At 43.6% G+C, this 20,285-nt stretch overlaps 2 protein-coding genes across 3 annotated transcripts in view; one reads left to right on the top strand and one right to left on the bottom strand.

Annotated features, from left to right (window-relative positions):
* YARS1 (tyrosyl-tRNA synthetase 1) overlaps positions 1-20,285 on the bottom strand; it is a 39,457-nt gene that overhangs the window by 14,320 nt on the left and 4,852 nt on the right. Inside the window, exons 4-6 of the mRNA XM_044237710.1 lie at positions 12,688-12,817; positions 9,267-9,347; positions 1,416-1,508 (exon numbers count right to left, since the gene is read on the bottom strand). Coding sequence (XP_044093645.1) covers positions 1,416-1,508; positions 9,267-9,347; positions 12,688-12,817 — 304 coding nt within the window. The remainder of the gene's footprint in view (positions 1-1,415; positions 1,509-9,266; positions 9,348-12,687; positions 12,818-20,285) is intronic.
* Positions 10,319-20,285, top strand: part of LOC122899712 (S100P binding protein) — a 54,188-nt gene continuing 44,221 nt past the window's right edge. For both annotated transcript variants that reach the window (XM_044237714.1, XM_044237716.1), the window contains exon 1: positions 10,319-10,472. The gene's annotated coding sequence lies outside the window, so the exon portion shown is untranslated. The remainder of the gene's footprint in view (positions 10,473-20,285) is intronic.

Here is a 20,285-nt window from a genome sequence, read left to right on the forward strand (position 1 = left end):
TAGGATTATTTCCTTAACCTACCCAAAACTGCCAGGCCCAGAAACTATTTTATGAAAGGGGCATACTCATGGTCATCGCCCAAAACAGTATGTGAGCGGCTTGCTGCATGGCAAACCCCCAACCCAGGTACTATCTAGTAAATAGAGCCATCTTCTCTTTTTAGGTAGTAGAAACTGTTTCTTGTTTTGGAGTGAGAAAGCGCATGGTTCTTTGGGTTCAGTGGTTACCGAATTCTGCTCTGTTTATGCCTGCGTATGAGTCATCTGGGGTGAAAAAAGGAAGTTACTGGAAGATGAATCAAAATCTCTCCCCCTCTCTCTCTGCCTGCCTCTCTGCCTACCTGTGATCTCTCTCTCTCTCTCTGTCAAATAAATTACAAAAAAAAAAATCTTCAAAATCTCTTGAGGTTGGGCCAGGTGTTGGTATCTTTAAAAAGCTCTCTAAGTGATTCTGATGCAATCATGTTCAGGAACTGCTGCTAACACTGACTTCCAGGGCCAAGATACGGTGAAAGTCACTAAACAGGATGAGTTATACGATATTTTGTCAGAGAAATAACTGATACAAGGAAGACTTTAACATAGAGAAAAACAAGTATTTTATATATTCCTTGAAAAAATAACAACAGGTTCCATGTGTGTATTTACTGATCTATCAAAGATTGAAAAGTCAGATTTAAAGAACTAGAAGAACACCCAAATGTGACTTCAGTCAGAATCACCTGGTGGAATTTGAAAGAAAATACAGATTCCTAATGTTCCCCAGAACCACTTCATCACAGAATCTCTAAGAACAGCCAAAGCAACGTTTGTTCTTATTGTTTTTAAATTCCCTAGGTGGTTCTGAAGCTCAGCTGTGTTTGGGAACCCAGAACGCAACCTTTCTCATCTTTGGGTTTCCACTACGTCCTCCATTCTGTATCCTCAGTGATCAGACGAGATCGGGCGCGTTCAGGGTGGTATGGCCGTAGACTGTATCCTCAGTGATCAAGACAAAAGTGTATTCTTCCAAAGCAGAACTTCTAACTGTTAGAAGATATTGTATTTATCACGGTAGTTACATCAAACATCAGCCTGAGAATCCAGAAGCTCTATGGTGAAATGCCACCCTAGCCTCACTAACCTCATGAATAAGGCTGATGTTGAGCACAGTTCTATGAACAAAGAAACTACTTTTGCTTGTGCGTTTTACCAACCGCAGGGAAAGTGTTAAGGTTATGATGGGATCTCCTCAGGACTGCTTCTGGGTCCTTCAATATTCAAGAACCACTGAAATTACCTGGATGGCTCCGGATTCCCTGAAACTCAGATCTACAAGAACTCTGGTTAGCGAGGGGAAATTTTCTTTTGAGTCTTCAATCCTTTTATCTCTTGCTGAGGATTTCTAAACTCAAGTTAAGAGTTGGCAAACGTACCTCTTCTGAGGAGCTCATTTTACTGCCGGTTAATCCTGGAACCATGGGATTCATCAGATGGACCCGTTTTGAGTAGCCGAGTGCAGGGAGGTACTGGGGGGGTTAGAAAGAAACACACAAAGCTGCTGTTAGTATAAATTCCTCCTCAGTGCCCTAGTCTCATCTAACTTGTCCAGCAACGTGATAGTTTGATATAGCTCTTCCAATCTCTATTTTTTTTTTTTTTTACTGAACATACAACCTTTCTTTCTTCTTCTCTTTTTTTAAAGTTTTTACTTGGAGTGCCTGGGTGCCTCAGTGGGTTAAGTCTCTGCCTTTGGCTCAGGTCATGATCTTAGGGTCCTGGGATCGAGCCCCGCATTGGGCTCTCTGCTCAGCAGGGAGCCTGCTTCACCCCTCTCTCTGCCTACTTGTGATCTCTGTCAAATAAATAAGTAAATCTTTAAAAAATTAAAAAAAATTTAAGGGTTTTACTTAAACTTAGGGACGCCTGGGTAGCTCAGTTGGTTGAGCAGCTGCCTTCGGCTCGGGTCATGATCCCAGCGTCCTGGGATCGAGTCCCACATCGGGCTCCTTGCTCGGCGGGGAGCCTGCTTCTCCCTCTGCCTCTGCCTGCCATTCTGTCTGCCTGTGCTCGCTCTCTTCCCCCCCCCTCTCTGATAAATAAAAAAAACAAAACAAAACACACACACCGTAATATTAGTTTCAGGTGTAGAATTTAGTGATTCTACAAATTCTACACTTCCATTCGTCTCCTGGTGCTCATCACAACAAGTACACACCTTAAGCCCCATCCTCTATTTCTCCCGTCCCCCAGCCACCTCCCCTGTGGTAACCCTCAGTTTGTTCTCTACAGTTAGAGAGTCTGTTTCTCGCTTTGCCTCTCTCTCTTTTCCCCTCATTTGTTTTGTTTCTTAGAGTCCATGTGAGTGAGATCATATGGTATTTTTCTTACCCTGACTGACTTCTTTTCTTTTTTAAAGACTTTATTTATTTGATAGAGTAAAAGAACACAGCAGGGAGAGTGGGAAGCGGGGGGAGAGGGAGAAGCAGGCTCCACCCTAAGTGGGGCACCTGATGCAGGACTTGATCACAGAACCTTGGGATCATGACCTGAGCTGAAGGCAGACACTTAACTGACTGAACCACCCAGGCGCCCCAGACCGACATATTCCACTTTCCATAATACACTCTAGTTCCACTCATGTCATTGCAGATGATGACATTTCATTTTTTGGGAGGCTGAGTAATACTCCATAGTGCTGAATACACAACCTTTTGATAGTGTACATAACATAAACAAGTTTTCTTTTTCTCAAAAAAAAAAAAAAAAAAAAAAGGTGTCTGTTTTCTCAACTGCTTTTCTATTAGTATTACATTGGATTTGCCCTGTCACCATAAACAACTCTAAAAGCTGGAAATATATAAAATAACCATTCGTAGGCATTCAACAGCAATAGCAGTAGGGCTACAAAGCTTGACAGGAGGGAAAGCAAAGGTGACCCCACACTCACCCTGGCTTTCTCCTTGAGGGCATTTTTTCCAAACTAGATGCTGAGAAAAAGAGAAGAGCTGTCTGATGAAGCAGAGGAGAGAGAGATTGGGGTTCAGTACTGCCAGGATGCTGGGATTTGGTAAGGGTTTTAGAGTAAAGCGAGCTCCCCAACCCAAATCTAAGTCAAAATTCCCCAATGATTTATGAGCTGACTCATAGCTGTGTGTGCATACAGAAAGACACCAGGAAGCCCAGCAGGGAACAGGTGCAGGGAGGCTGGAGACCTGCAGAGAGATTTTAGACACTGGACAATGCTGGGGAGACAGTATGAAGTTCAGGTTCACTCAGAGTAAAGAGGTCTTTGTCAACACTCTGAGATTTGAGTTTGAGACTCCAGAAAGGTCACATCCCAGGAATAAGGACCACAAAGTAGGAGGAAGGGCAAAACTGAAACAGACCTGTTCTGACTGAGTCTAGAACCAGTGCTGACAGGATCAAGGTGATAAGGCATAATTTAACAGCCTACAAAAAGCACAGCACCCTATAAACATAATCCAGAGTCTCTACAACACATCTATGATGTCTCTGATACAATAAAAAAAGTATTAGAAATGGCAAAAAGAAAAAAAAAAAGTCTGATTAAGACATTTAATTAAGACAATTAAGACTGTTAAGAGAAAACAGTCAGTAAAAGCAGACCCTGGAATAATCCAGATATTGGGATAAACAGATCAGGATGTCAAATTGACTATGACTGGTATGTTAAAGGTAACAGAGAGAAAGATGGACAAAATGGATAAAAGACAGGATTTCAAGAGAGAACTGGAATCTATAAAAAAGAACCAACTAGAAGTTCTAAAATGGCATGATACTGTAAGGGTCGGCCCCACCCAGAGGAACTTGCTTGTGGACCCTGAATGTAAGGGTGAGGCGGACTGAGTGGAGACATTCAATCAGTGAGGGAATTCAATTGGCCACCTGTGTAGGGGCGGGGCTCAACCACCCCCATAAAGGTTACTCTGCCAGGCTGTCACAGGGCCGCTGCAGGAGAGTCCAATAGAAGAGCTATAACAGCTCTTGTAAGAGCTATAACCGCCTCTGGCGGTCCAGCCTCCGGCGGCCCCGAGCCCCCGCCTGCAGCTTCCAGCCTCCAGCGGCCCGAGCGGCCACCTCCCGCCGCCCCCAGCCGCCGCCTGCAGTCTCCAGCCGCCTGCAGCTTCCAGCTTCCGGCGGTCCCGCCTCCAGCGGCCCCGAGCTGAGCGAGCTGAGCCGCCGCCTGCAGCCTCCGGCGGCCCTGCCTTCAGCAGCCCCAAGCTGCCGAGACACCAGCGGTCCAGCGGTCGGCGGTCCCGACGCCTACAGCCCCTGGACGCCAGCCGTCCAGCGGTCGGCGGTCCTGACACCTGCAGCCCCTGGACGCCAGCGGTCCAGTGGTCAGCGGTCCCAACGCCTACAGCCCCTAGATGCCAGCGGTCCCGAGGCGCAAGCAGCCCTGAGATGCCAACGGCCCCTAGACACCAGCAGCCTCGCCGCAAAATGCCTCGCCACCCCGAACCACAAGTGGCCTTGTCAGCAGTGGTAGCTTCCTCCGGGTGGAAGCCTGGTCAGAGTAGCATCGTGGGGAGCAGAATCTGTGTCATCCGGGTTGTCCTCCTTGTCATTGTTGCTGTCATCGTTGCTTCTTCGTCGTTGGGAGTGGCCTCATCCAGGAAGTGGTCTTGTCCAGAATGGCCTCTTCTTGGGAACGGCCTTGTCTGGGGAGCAACTTCATTGAGCAGTGGCCTTGTCTTGGGAGTGGCCTCTTCTTGGGAGCAGCTCCAATCATGGAGCGGCCTCATCTGCGGAGCAGCGTCATCTAGAGCGGCCTCGTCCGGAGTGGCCTTCTTGGAAGTGACCTTGTTGGGATCATCGTCACCGCCTTTTCATAAGAGGTAGCTCTGACCGGTCGTTTGATTCCTGATGCTTGGCGCGAAATAAAGTTTTGCTTGACCTTCATTTGTATCAGTCTCGTTCCTTTGATCACGGACCCTAACAATATGATATTGGATGGACTGAACAGAAGACAGGTTTGATGAACTTGAAGAAAAGTCAGCAGAGAATAACCCAACTAAGTACAGAAGGGACAAAAAAGTGGGGGGGACAACAGAACAGAATATAAGAGAAGTGTGGGACATGGTCAAGAAGTCGACCATACATATAATTAGGGATTTAGGGTACTAGCACAGGAGAGAGGGAATAGGATAGAAGCAATATTTAAGGAAATAATAGGGGACAATTTCTCCAAATTGAAGAAAACAGACTCAGGAAGCTCAGCAAAATCCAAGTAGGATAAATACCAAGAAAACTATACCCAGGAACATCACAGTCAAATTGCTGAAAATCAGACAGAGAAACTCTAAAAGCAGCCAGAGAAAAGCTGTATTATCTATAAAGGAGAAACAATAATACTTATAGGTGACTTCTCAATGGAAACTAGGGAAGCAAGAGGCAACAGGATGACTCTTTAAAGTGTTGAAAGAAAAATAATTGCCAACGTAGAATTTGATATCCAATGAAAACAAAAGAAAGATGTTTTCATTCAAAAGAAAGCTGAAAAACTCATTACTAACGACGTGCACTACCAATGCCAAATTGGATGGGGGGAAGCTCTTCAGGTCGAAGGAAAATGATTCCAGATGGAAGCCCAGAGGCACAGAAGCCCTGGAAGGATCAAGAGTACCAGGAAGAGTGAGTAGGGCTAAGTATATATTAAAATTGAGTGCTTAAGGGGCATCTGGGTAGCTCAGTGGGTTAAGCCTCTGCCTTTGGCTCAGGTCATGATCTCAGGGTCCTGGGATCAAGACCCGCATCGGGCTCTCTGCTCAGTGGGGAGCCTTCTCCCCCACACCCCAACTGCCTCTCTGCTTACTTGTGATCTCTGTCAAATAAATAAATAAAATCTTAAAAAAAAAAACTTAGTGCAGGGCACCTGGGTGGCTCAGTAGGTTAAAGCTTCTGCCTTCAGCTCAGGTCATGATCCCAGGGTCCTGGAATCAAGCCCCGCATGGGGCTCTCTGCTTGCTGAGGAGCCTGCTTCCTCCTCTCTCTCTCTGCCTGCCTCTCTGCCTACTTGTGATCTCTGTCTGTCAAATAAATAAATAAAATCTTTAAAAACAAAAACAAAAACAAAAAAAAAAAACTGAGTGCTTAAAAAGGAATTATAATAAAGTCTTTGGGATTTAAAATACATGTAGAAGTGAACTGTATGACAACAGCACAAAGGGCAGAAGGAGTTAAATGGATAAAATTGTAGGTTTTTACATCATTGAGAAGTGGTAAAAATACCGAATTTAAAGTGTTATACGTTACAAAGACGCATGCTGTAATCTCTAGGGCACAGGTGGGCAAAATGTTCCTGTAAAGGACCAAATGGTACATATTTTAGACTTAGAGACTTTGCCCACATAGGGTCTCTACTGCATATTCTTCTTCATGGTTTTTGGTTTTTTTTTTAAAGATTTATTTATTTATTTATTTGACAGAGAGATCACAAGTAGACAGAGAGGCAGGCAGAGAGGGAGAGAGAGAGAGAGGGAAGCAGGCTCCCCGCTGAGCAGAGAGCCCAACGCGGGACTCGATCCCAGGACCCCGAGATCATGACCCGAGCCGAAGGCAGTGGCTCAACCCACTGAGCCACCCAGGCACCCTCTTCTTCATGTTTTGTAGAGCTCTTAAAAAATATAAAAACCAGGGGGGCCTGGGTGGCTCAGCTGGTTGAGCGGCCGACATTTGGTTTTTGCTCAGGTCATGATCTCAGGGTCATGGGATCAAGCGCTATATTGGGCTACATACTCCTCACCAAGCCAAGTCTGCTTGTCCCGCTCACTGCCCCCCTGCCACAGCCTGCCACCAGTGTGATCGTTCTCTAAAATAAAGAAATAAAATCTTTTTTTTTTTTTTTAAAGATTCCATTTACTTACTTATTTGTCAGAGAGAGAGGGAGAGTGCACAAGTAGAGGAGAAGCATGTTCCCCACTGAGCAAGGGGTCTGACATCCCAGGACCCTGGGATCCTGACACACAGGTGTCCTAAGAAATAAAATCTTTATTAAAAAAGGTGGGGGGGGGCACCTGGGTGGCTCATTTGGCTCAGTGGGTTAAGCATCTGCCTTCAGCTCAGGTCATGATCCATGGTCCTAGGATTGAGTCCCGCATGGGGTACCCTGCTCCATGGGAAACTGCTTCTCCCTCTATGTCTGCCTCTCTCTCTCTATCTCATGAGTAAATAAATAAAATCTTTATTAAAAAAAAATTATACTGTTCTTAGAGCTTGTGAGTCACACAAAAACAAGCCATAGGTCATATCTGCTAGAATAATAAAAGTAGATTCAACTAAAAAGTTAACAGAGGAGATAAAATAGAATAATATGAAATATATAATCAAAAAATTTACATTGTAAGCATTCCTCGTTCATTAAATATACCTGAAAACCATAAGCCAGTCAAAGAAAGATAAACACTGTATGATTTCATTCATATGTGGAATTCAAGAAACAAAATAAACCAGCAAAGGGGAAAAAAGGGGAAAGAGAGACAAACCAAGAAACAGGACTAAACTGCAGAGAACAAACTGATGATCACCAGAGGGAAGGGGGGTTGGGGGAGAGGACATAGGGGTCGGGATTAAGGAGCAAGCACACTTGCTGTGTTGAGCACTAACTAACATATAGAACTGATGAACGAACAGATTGCATACCTGGAACTAATATAACAGTGTATGTTACTATACTGGAAATAAGATTAAAAAATTAATAAAAAATACATCCAAAAACCATTTAAAAAATACTATATAATCTTCCATTGTGAGGAGTTATCATAACATATAACAATCCCTTGCCACTGGGTATGAGTTTATTTCTAGATTTTTTTTTTAAGATTTTATTTTTTTATTTGACAGACAGAGATCACAAGTAGGCAGAGAGGCAGGCAGAGAGAGAAGGGAAAGCAGGCTCCCTACTGAGCAGAGAGCCCGATGTGGGGCTCGATCCGAGGACCCTGAGACCATGACCTGAGCCAAAGGCAGAGACTTAACCCACTGAGCCACAGAAGCGCCCCTCTAGATTTTTTTTTTAAGATTTTATTTATTTATTTGACAGAGAGAGAGAGAGATCACAAGTAGGTAGAGAGGCAGGCAGAGAGAGAGAGAGAGAGGAAGGGAAGTAGCCTCCCTGCTGAGCAGAGAGCCCGAACGCGAGGCTCGATCCCAGGACCCTGAGATCATGACCCGAGCTTAACCCACTGAGCCACCCAGGTGCCCCTATTTTTATATGTGTGTGTGTGTATATATATATATATTTTTTTAATATTTTATTTATTTATTTGTCAGAGGGAGAGAGAGAGAGAGAGAGAGAGTGAGTGAGCACAGGCAGACGGAGTGGCAGACAGACGCAGAGGGAGAAGCACACTCCCCGCCAAACAAGGAGCCGGATGTGGGACTCGATCCCAGGACGCTGTGATCATGACCTGAGCCGAAGGCAGCCGCTTAACCAACTGAGCCACCCAGGCATCCCTATATATATTTTTTTTTTAGAGATTTTATTTTTAAGTAATCTCTACACCCAATGTGGGGCTTGAACTCACAACCCTGATATCAAGAGTCGCATGCTCTACCAACTGAACCAGTGAGGTGTCCCTCTGTCTAGATTTTACCTTTGAATTGATAATGTGATAAATCCTTTCATATATAACTGAAGTTGCACTTTTAAAATTATTTCCTTAGCACCAGCTTGTGTCATTATTAGGGCAAACTACCCTCCTGGAAATTTACATTCCCACTAACAGTGTCTTCTCCACACCCTTGCCAAGATGAGGTTTTGAGAAGCTTTCAAAAATAACAACCATTTCTCAACCCTTTCCATCCTACTCAAGTTCTTTCCCCCAAAAAGAACTACTAAAGGTTTGCTCTGATATCCTCCTTTAAACCCTGTTAAGCCTCATCTCAGAGATGACTGGTTTATGTAAGATCCAGAGCAATATGGACTGAACGCTCTGGGAAAAGCCAGTAGTTGACTGATAGTCCCTTTCCCTAGAAACCGTGTTATAGGAAAGAAGCAAATCCAACAGGTCTGTGGGCAGCTTCCAGGTGGCAGCAAGAGCATGGGCTTTTGGGTCAAACAGGTCTGAGTGCCAATTTCTGCTCAGTCACTAACTGTGTGATAATGGACAACTTTCTCTACACTCTGTTTTCTCATCTGCAAAACAGGGAGAACACCACCCGCCACACAATAGAGTTACGAGTGGAGGGACTGGCATATTCAGTAAACCTTAATTGCATATCTAAGGCACAAAAGAAAAAAAGACAGGGAAGAGAACACCGACCTTCTCCGCAAAGGTGAAAATCTTCCTCTGATCAACACCTCCAAACTGGGCATCTACTTTCAAATACTCTTCATCCAAGGCCTGTGGGAAAAAAACAACACGTGAGCATAAATTCCAACTGTATTTCTTCTATCTGGATCTGAGAAATCAGAAACTTTTGAAAATCACCAGATTTTTTCAGAAAGTAGGGCTGGGATGCAAATAAAGCAGCATCCAGCCTCCTTCTTGTCCTCAAGAGCTGCATGGACATTTTCCTAGTGCCTGCGGGGAGTGGCGCTCCATGGGGATGTCACGGGGGAGAAAAAGAAGAGCCTCCGCCTTCGGGGAGCTCACAGTCCAGTGGGGAAGGGAGGGAAGAAACAGAAGACACACCATAGTCGGGTCAAAGGTACCCACTGAGTAAGACAGCCTGTGACAAATGTCAAATAATGGCATAAGAGGGGTGCCTCGGTGGCTCAGTCAGTTAAGCAACTGCCTTTGGCTCAGGTCATGATTCCAGGGTCCTGGGATCAAGCCCGGCCTTGGGATCTCTGCTCAGTGGGGAGTCAAATAAATAAAATCTTAAAGAAAAAAAAAAAAAAAAAAAGGGATAAGAAAAAAGTGCTATGAGGCCTCAGAAGCAAAAGGCAAGACTAAACTGATTTTGTCACTTGCTACCTGCCAGGCCTAGTGCCAGCCCTAAGGAAGCAGAGTTGAACCAGACCCAGACTTGGCTTATAAGAAGCCAATTACCCAGCTGAAAAGAGAGACATGTAAACAGAGAATTTCAGTGCAGTGTGCGAAGGGCTACCCAAGATGTTCATTTAAGGGACAGTACTAACACAAAGACAGAAATGCTTATCTCTAGCTGGTCAGGCAGGTGGCAGTGAAGGCTTCCTGGAATCAAGACTGTGGCTGACCTCGGTTCTGAAGAATATAGAGATGTTTTTCACCATGCAGAGGAAACAGATGTCAGAAGGCAGAGAGGTGTGAACTGTATAGGAAAATTATGAGTGATTCAGTATGCAAAAGCACAAACATCAACGGATGTAGGAAGTGGTTAGTGATGGCATCAGAGATGGAAGGATCCTGACCATCATACTAGGGTGCCTAGCATCACCCTGGACCACACTGTAGAAACATCACACCAGTAAGAGGGCAGGGCACAGAGTGGAGCCCTCTGGACTGGAGACAGAAAACAGCGAAGAGGCTGCCATCTTAGTCCAGGTAAGAAATGATGCTGAACCAGGTCAGTGGGGATGTAGAACAAGAACACATTTAAGAGCATTTAAAAGTAGAACTGGTAAGATTTCATGTCTAATTGAATGGAAGGAAGATGAAGGAGAGGAAGAGACAGTTGAGCAAGCAAGAATAATCTAGAACAGCACTGTCCCTAGGATATTCAGGAATGATGAATATGTTCTATTCTGTGCTGCCCAACAGATTAGCCACTAGCTACATGTGGCCTGTGAGCACTTGAAATATACCCAATGTGACTGAAACCTACAAACTTCAATTTTAATTATTTTTAATAACCACATATGACCATGACTAGAAGGGAGGCTACCATACGGGACAGTGTAGATCTAGAAGGTCTCTCCAGGCTTAACCTGTAGAAGGCTCTTTTGGAGGTGATGAGGGAAGACTTGATATTCTTATACCAAACATTTTTTGAAAGATTTTATTTATTTATTTGAGAGGAAGAGTGCACACAAACAGGAGGAGAAGCAAAGGGAGAGGGACAAGCAGACTGCCTGCTGAGTGTGGAGCCTGACGTGGGGCTCAATCCCATGACCCTGAGATCATGACTTGAGCCAAAATCAAGAGTCACTCAACCGAGTCACCCAGGCGCCCCTCTTATATCAAACATTATAGAAATATGCAAAGATGGGTGTATTAACCGTATTAACAACTCAAGTTTGAATTTTTCTTTCTCCTTGCTCACACAAATACACACACAAGAAACATGATGCGCTTTGTTTAATGGAAAACACGATCTTGCCTAAAATTTATTTTGTTTCATTTTTTAAAGATTTATTTTACGGGGTACCTGGGTGGCTCAGTCAGTTAAGTGTCTGCCTTCGGCTCAGGTCATGACTCTAGGGTTCTGGGATCCTAGGCTTGGGAATCAAGCCCTGTGGTGGGTTCTCTGCTCCTGGGGAGCCTGCTTCTCCCTCTCCCTCTGCCTTAGGTTCCCCCTGCTTGTGCTCTCTCACTCTCTGTCAAATAAAATCAATCTTAAAAAATAAATAAAATAAAACAAAGATTTATTTTAGAAGGAGAGAGCACACTCACAGGTCTGCATGGGCGGGGAGGGGCAGAGTCTTGGAGAGGTGGGCGGGGAGAGAGAGAGAGGGACTCTCAAGCAGACTCCCCACTGAGTGTGGAGCCTGATGAAGGGCTTGATCTCACAACCCTGAGACCATGACCTGAATGGAAATCAAGAATTAGCTGCTTTGGGCACCTGGGTGGGTCAGTTGGTTGGGTGACTACCTTTGGCTCAGGTCATGATCCTGGAGTCCTAGGATTGAGTCCCACATCGGGCTACCTGCTCGGTGGGGAGTCTGCTTCTCCCTCTGACCCTCCCCCATCTCGTGCTCTCTCTCTCTTTCTCTCTCTCAACTCTCTCATTCTCTCTCTCAAATAAATAAATGAAATCTTAAAAAAAAAAAAAAAGTTAGCTGCTTAACCATCTGAGCCACCCAGATGCCCCACCTAAAATTCATTTTTGCACATTACTCTGAAATTTTCTTCACTTAAGAGATCATGATCAACATCAAAAGGGTATGTGACACTGCAAAGCATTCTCTGGGAGGACTGGCTTCCGCGTGTATAGTATATTCTGCAGACATGAAAAACAAACCCCATTTACTACGCATATGTAAAAAGTCATCAGGTCATTTTCAGCCAAGAGTCACATGCAGTGCCTTTGCACAGAAGACTTAGGGTGTGGTCTGTCAGTATGATCTGTAAATAACTGGTAGGGAACTCCCATATCTCCTTGTGTAAACAGATCTGTTAACTGAAATGCACTTTACAAGAAAATATATAAAATCTGGGGGCATCTGGCTAGCTCAGTCAGTGGAGGGTACAGCTCTTAATCTCAGGGTTGTGAGTTTAAACCCCACACTGGGCACAGAGCTCACTTAAAAAAAGGAAAAAAAAAGAAAGAAAGAAAAAGAAAATGTAAAATCTGCAAATAAACTGATCTATAAATTTAAAAAAAGATGTGTGGGAAGAGCACTGTTTTCAAGGGCAGACAGCTAGGGGAGGACCTACAGCTGAAGAAGTCCAAGGCTTGCAAGAAAGGGCAGGGGAGGGAGAGAGGAAGGCCTACAGCACAGCAAGGGAACGAAGGACCTGGGTTTCGCCAGGGCTCAGTGACCAGTAGTTAGAAAGGGGGCAGAAAAGGTCCCTGGGCAACTCCATCCCTCCCGAGTACCTGTAATCCGGGGTACAGCAGACCACTCAGCAAAGGGTGCTCCACCTGCTTTACCACCTCAGCCCCAGCTTTCTTGGCATCGTGCTGTGTGACGACGGACGAGAGCCTGTACACATCTAGTGTGTACTCTCTAAAGAGGAAAGGAAGTGGGGACACCTGTGAGCTGGGCCAAGGCTGTGAAGCATATTATTTCACTCTCCCAATCTTAAGACATTCCAAGAGAACTCTGCTGCCTGGAAGCTTCTAGAATTGGACTGCTCCTTACTCTTATACAAAATACCATTTAATTTTTATTTTTTAAAGATTTTATTTATTTGACACAGAGAGACACACACACACACACACACACGCGCGCGCGCGCACGAGAGAGGGTACACAAGCAGGGGGAGTGGGAGAGGGAGGAGGCAGCTTCCCGCTGAGCACGGAGCCTGATGTGGGGCTCGATCCCGGGACCCAGAACCCTGGGATCATGACCTCAGCCGAAGGCAGACACTTAACAACTGAGCTACCCAGATGCCCCTATTTTTTTTTTTTTTTAAGAGTTTCTTTATTGATTTGAGAGAGAGCACAAGTGTGGATGAGAGGCTGAAAGGGAGAAGCAGGTTCCCTGTTGAGCAGAGAGCTGAACTTAGGGCTCGATCCTAGGACCCCAGGATCATAACCTGAGCCCAACGCAGATGCTCAACCAACTGAGCCATCCAAGCGCCCCTATGTCTTTTCTTTTTATAGATAGCTTCAGTTAATCTTCTTCCCTTACCACTTGAAATACTGCTTGTTTGCCATTCCCCTCCATTATCTTCTTCTAGAATGCCTATTAAATAAGCAGAATTTGGGGTGCCTGTGTGGCTCAGTGGGTTAAGGCCTCTGCCTTTGGCTCAGGTCATGATCCCAGGGTTCTGGGATTGAGCCCCGCATCGGGCTCTCTGCTTGGCAGGGAGCCTGCTTCCCTTCCTCTCTCTCTTTGCGTGCCTCTCTGCCTGCTTGTGATCTCTGTTTATCAAATGAATTTTAAAAAGTCTTATAAAGAAAAAAAAAAAGTCTTTAAAAAGTTAAATAAATAAATAAGCAGAATTTGCTAATCTAACTTCCATGTTTTTTTTTTTAAACTGAAATACATGTAAGGAATAATAAACTACATAAGGAATAGTGTACCCATCACTCAGTTTAAGAAAAAGGATTTAATTACTTTTGAAGCTCGTGTGCTCTACCCCCCTGCCACAATCCTATACCACTTCCTTTTCCTCCAAAGTAACCATACCCTGAACTTTTGGGTTTCTTTCCAGTTTTATATACTTGTACCTATAAACAGTGTGTTACAAATATTCTAGTGTGTGTCTCCTGGTATACAAATGCAAGTTCCTTTATACACGCCTAGAGTATAATTACTGGATCATAGGGAAACTGCATCTTGAGCTTTGGCTGGATAATGTTGAACTCTTTTCCAAATGGACTTTTATCCATTTTATTACCAAATATTGTCATTACTTTAATTTTTGCTAATTTGGTATGCACGAGTGGCTTCTTACTGAAGTTTTAATCTAAATTTCTTTGAATAACCAAGGAGATTAATTTCCATGTATTTATTGGTCATTTGATTTCTTCTGTGAAATGCCCATTTTTCTTTTTCTACTGGACTGACTCATTTTTTTGACAGCTGACTTTGTAGTTTTTGACAAAGAATCTAGGATATTAATCCTTGCCAGTTACATGTGTTTTAAATGTGTTCTCCCAGCTGGTGGCTTGTCTTTTGACTTTATTTTACTTTTGATGTACTGAAGGTCTTAATTTGAATTTGAATTCATCAGTCTTTTCCTGTGATTTGTGCTTTTGGTGTGTTTTGTTGAATTTGCCTTGCCCTGAGATTATAAGATAGTTTTATATATGTACGGTCTTTTAAATCTTTTATAGGTTAGCCTTCACAGTTAAATCTTTAATCCACTTGAAATGGAGGGATCATTTCCTTCTCACGTGTATAACTAATTGTCTTTCCACCATTTTTTTGAAAAGATTTTATTTATTTTTATGACACACAGAGAGAGAGATAGTGAGAGACAGAACACTAGCAGGATGGGAGAGGGAGAACAGGCCTCCTGCGGAGCAGGGAGCGGGACATGGGGCTAGATCCCAGGACTCTGGGATCACGACCTGAGCCAAAGGCAGTCAGTTGCTTAGCCAACTGAACCACCCAGGTGCCCCTGCACCACTTTTCTTAAGAAGTTTAACCTTTTTCTCTGGTGATTTGCAATGCTGGCTCTTAAGTTTCCATATTTATGAGGATCTATTTCTGAATTCTCTATTCTGTGTCAGTGGTTAATTCTCTATACCCATGGTATATAAATGACAAAAGATTTGCTCTCCAGAATACATAAGGAACTCAAAAAAAAAATTTAAAAATAAAAAATAAAAAAACAACAGAAAGAAAAATGGGCTACTTGCATAGATACTTCACAGATGAGGATACATAAATGACCAATAAAAACATGAAAATAACTTTTTTTAGATAAAGATTTTCAGGTATTTTATGCTTGCACTGAATGGTAGTTCAGGTGGGTATAGGTTTTTAGGCTGCAAATTGTTTTCCTTCAGAATTTTATTTTTTCTTTCAAAGATTTTATTTTTAGGTAATCTCTATACCCAGGACGCCTGGGTGGCTCAGTCATTAAGCGTCTGCCTTCGGCTCAGGTCGTGATTCCCAGGGTCCTGGGATCGAGCCCCGCATCGGGGTCCCTGCTCAGAGGGAAACCTGCTTCTCCCTCTCCCACTCTTCCTGCTTGTGTTCCCTCTCTCACTGTCTCTCTGTCAAATAAATAAATAAATAAAATGTTAAAAAAACAAAATGAGGGTGCCTGGGTGGCTCAGTGGGTTAAGCCGCTGCCTTTGGCTCAGGTCATGATATCAGGGTCCTGGGATCTAGTCCCGCATCGGGCTCTCTGCTCAGCAGGGAGCCTGCTTCCTCCTCTCTCTCTCTGCCTGCCTCTCTGCCTGCTTGTAATCTCTCTCTGTCAAATAAATAAATAAAATCTTTAAAAACAAAAACAAAATGAAAGTAATCTCTACACCCAACACGGGGCTCGAACCTGCCATCCAGAGATCAGCAGACCAAGCCAGCCAGGTGCCCCTCCCCCAGAAGTTTATAAAGGCTTTGCTTCATCACCCTCTGGTTTTCAGTGTTCCTTTTGAGAAAAGCAAAGCTATTTTGATTCCTGATATTCTGTATGTGACTTCTTTTGTCCCTTTGGAAGTCCCTCCTTCTTTTGTCCCCCCCTTCTTTTCTGTCCTCAGAATTCTGAAATTTTAAGACCGTACACTATAGCATGGGTTTATTTTCATTCAGCATGATAGGCACCTGATGGGCCCTTCTACTCTGCATACTCATTTACTTGTTCTATAAATTATTTCATTGATGATTTCCTTCCCTCTGACTCTTTGTTCCCTTTTCCAGCATACTTACTATTCAAATATTGGACCTCCTGAACTAGTACTCCAATTTTCTTAGCTTTTTCTTTTTTTTTTTTCATTGTGCTCTGTAAGGCCACAGCAACCAAAGTTCAATCCCAATAATTCAACAAGGTCTCTTGAGGTGTCAGTACTCTACAAATTATGTTTTGTAGATTACAAAATGCATTTTTTTGCATTTAAAAAAAAATTTAACATCTCCAGAATCTAGATAAGTCTTTTAAACACTGCATGTTAGATACTAATTAGCAGTATTTTTTTTTTAAAGATTTTATTTATTTATTTGACAGACAGAGATCACAAGCAGAAAGAGAGACAGGCAGAGAAAGAGGAGGAAGTGGGCTCACTGCTGAGCAGAGTGCCCAATGCGGGGATACGGGGCTTGATCCCAGGACCCTGGGACCATGACCCTAGCCGAAGGCAGAGGCTTTAACCCGAGCCACCCAGGCACCCCAGCTATTTTCTTAAAAATTCTTTTTATTAACATATTAATAAGCAGTATTTTTAATGACCATCTTAGATTAGCTGAAACACAGTACCATGTTTTTTTTTTAAGATTTTTTTTTTAAGATTTTACTTTTAAGTAACCCTCTACACCCAACGTGGGGCTTGAACGTACAACCCTGAGATCCAAAGTTTCATGCTCTATTGAGTGAGCCAGACAGATCCCCCTGAAATAAAGTATCTGTGTATTCACACTTTCTTTTTTTTTTTTTAAAGATTTTATTTATTTATTTGACAGAGAGAGATCACAAGTAGACCGAGAGGCAGGCAGAGAGAGAGAGAGGGAAGCAGGCTCCCTACTGAGCAGAGAGCCCGATGCGGGACTTGATCCCAGGACCCTGAGATCATGACCTGAGCCAAAGGCAGTGGCTTAACCACTGAGCCACCCAGGCGCCCCTGTATTCACACTTTTTTTTTTTTTAAAGATTTTATTTATTTATTTGACAGAGAGAGATCACAAATAGGAGGAGAGGCAGGCAGAGAGAGAGGAGGAAGCAGGCTCCCTGCTGAGCAGAGAGCCCGATGCGGGACTCGATCCCAGGACCCTGATATCATGACCTGAGCCGAAGGCAGCGGCTTAACCCACTGAGCCACCCAGGTGCCCCTGTATTCACACTTTTGTTTGGTTTCTGGCCACTGAGTATTTTTTACTAATTTGTCAACTGACTGATCTGAAGCATTCGGAACATTTAAAAAATCTTTTACCCAGTACTGTTAGTTGTTTGCGGTAATAAGGCTGAACAGAGTACCCACTGTGCTAGACTGCTAGAAGCAAATGTCTTCCTCCGTGTCTCAAACACTCTTCCAGCTCTTCTGTCCATCTCTCTGGGCTGCATTCTCCATGAATCTCGGTACTGTCTCTCAAATCTCTAGTTTTCCCTTCAGCTTCGTTCAGTCTAGAGTTGATGCCTTCCACCGAAGCCTGGTTTGTGGAGTTCTTTCTTTTTCATTTTAAAGTTTATTTATTTATAATCTCTACACTCAACATGTGGCTCAAACTCACAATCCTGAAATCAAGAGTCGTGAGCTCTTCCAACCAAGCTAGCAAGGTGCCCCTGTGGGGTTGTTTGGTTTGGTTTGGGTTTCGTGACTGATTTTTACGTTTCCAAGGTTTCTAAACGATTCTTATTTCTATAGATTTATGTTTCATTTCTGCCTCTCTCTGTTTTATCATTTCCTTTTTAAAAATGGACGCCATTCCTTGGCATGTTAGAGCTTATGTCTTTTAGAGAATATCATGTCTGTAACACTCATAAATGGTGGGCAACTTGGTTTAATTCTTGGTATGCATACAGTTGAGTCTCCATAGGCCTGAAGCTTGACAAAAACCCCTAATGACCCAGGCAGATAACTAATAACGCCCCTACTCCCTGGCTCTACTTTCCTTGAGAGGTAGTGATAGGAATTGGAAAGGGGTAAAAGCCCTACTTTACACTCTGGGGTTAAGCAGTAACCCTGGTTTGTCCCCACTGTCTGCATTCTGACTGGAGCCCGGCAAACCTGTAACTTCAGCCCAACTCACCCATTTGCATTTCAATTCTCTTTTCTTACCACAGAAATGTTTACCTTGTCTTTAAATCTGGCTATATCATACAGTTTTTTATGTTTTTATCTATCACTATGTTGTCTGGAACAGAGGAAGTGCATCAAAACATATACATACAGAGCCATCTTCCTTTGAAGTCACTTTTGTACATATAAAAAGATCAAGTGACTTTGAAGCAAGGCAGCTTTATTTATGTATCTTATCTTCCCAAACCGCAAATTCTATTCAGTTTTGGGAGAATAAAAACTTTCACTGAGTCATTCACTGTTATAATCCTGGTACCTAGAACAGAGTCTGACATATGGTAAGAATATATATGGACTGACGGGGCGCCTGGGTGGCTCAGTGGGTTAAAGCCTCTGCCTTTGGCTCAGGTCATGATCTGGGGGTCCTGGGATCGAGCCCCACATCAGGCTCTCTGCTCAGCAGGGAGCCTGCTTCTCCCTCCCCCCTCTGTCTACCTTTCTGCCTACTTGTGATCTCTGTCTGTCAAATAAATAAATAAAATCTTTAAAAAAAAAAGAATTCAGAAAGTGTTTGTATGACTCACTCCCTCACCTTCTTCAGGTCTCAGTCTAATGTCTTCTTATCAGAGGTCTTTTCTAGCCACCCTATTTAAATAGAAACCCCCGCTCCCCAAGAACTCTCTCCTGCCTGCCTGCTTTGTAGCACCTATCACCATCTGACACAGTTCATACACATTACTTTTTCATTTGTTTCCTGTGACTGTATTTCCTTGCTGAAATGTAAGCCCCACGAGGATGGGGATTTTTGTAAACTCAGGACCTACAACGGTGGTTATCATCTAATAAGTGCTCTGTAAATATCTGTAGAATGTAAAAATAAATGAAATGGTAGGCACTCTACTGAGGCTGAGGATTCAAATGTCTGTTTAGTTTACATAAGAAAGTTATGTGCTTTACTTAAAACTCTTAAATGTGGGATGTCTGGGTGGTTCAGTGGGTTAAAGCCTCTGCTTTCAGCTCAGGTCATGATCCCAGAGAGCCCCACATTGGGCTCTCTGCTTGGCAGGGAGCCCGCTTCCCCCCTCTGCCTGCCTCTCTGCCAACTTGTGATCTCTGTCAAATAAATAAATAAAATCTTTAAAAAAAACCCTAAAACTCTTAAATGTTCAACAGTGAGGAATGCTAAAGAAAATTACAACTGGGACGCTTGGGTGGCCCAGTCAGTTAATTGTCCAACTCTAGGTATTGGCTCAGGTCATGATCTTGGGGGTCGTGGGATAGATTCTGAGTTGGGCTCTACTCTCAACGTGGAGTCTCCTAGTCCCTCCCTCTCCCTCTGCCCCTCCCCCAACTCACACGTGTGTGTGTGTGTGTGTGTGTGTGTGTGTGTTTTCTCTCTCTCAAATAAATAAATAAAATCTTAAAAAAAAGAGAAAATTATGATCAATGAAGTAAAAAGAGAAATGAACTTGTAAGCAAGAAATCTGGGTTCACATCCTGGCTCTTGTACTTACAGCAAGTGTAAACTTGAGAAAGGAATCTGTTTCCTTATCTGTGAAACAGGACACACCAAAGCTTACCTTAAAAAGTTGTTCTAAGGGTTTAAATACAAAAATGACCAGTAGAATGATACTCGGTTAATTGAGGTTTTAAAAATCATGAGGCAGCATGGAGGAATTACTTAGGAAATAACGGAAGTTTAAAAAAAAATTAGAGCCACCTGGGTTGCTCAGTCATTGGGCGTCTGCCTTTGGCTCAGGTTGTGGTCCTTGGGTCCTGGGAATGAGACCCACATTGGGCTCCCTGCTCAGCAGGAAGCCTGCTTCTCCCTCTCCCAATCCCCCTGCTTGCGTTCCCTCTCTCAGTCAAATAAATAAATAAAATCTTTTTTTTTTTAAAGATTCTATTTATTTATTTGACAGACAGATCATAAGTAGGCAGAGAGGCAGGCAGAGAGAGAGGGGGAAGCAGGCTCCCTGCTGAGCAGAGAGCCTGACATGGGGCTTGGTCCCAGGACCCCGAGATCATGACCTGAGACGAAGGCAGAGGCTTTAACCCACTGAGTCACCCAGGCTCCCCAAATAAATAAAATCTTAAAAAAAAAAATTAGAACACAAAATCATATC

The sequence above is a fragment of the Neovison vison genome, chromosome 2 (genome assembly GCF_020171115.1).
Source record: "Neovison vison isolate M4711 chromosome 2, ASM_NN_V1, whole genome shotgun sequence".
NCBI classification, from domain to species: domain Eukaryota; kingdom Metazoa; phylum Chordata; class Mammalia; order Carnivora; family Mustelidae; genus Neogale; species Neogale vison.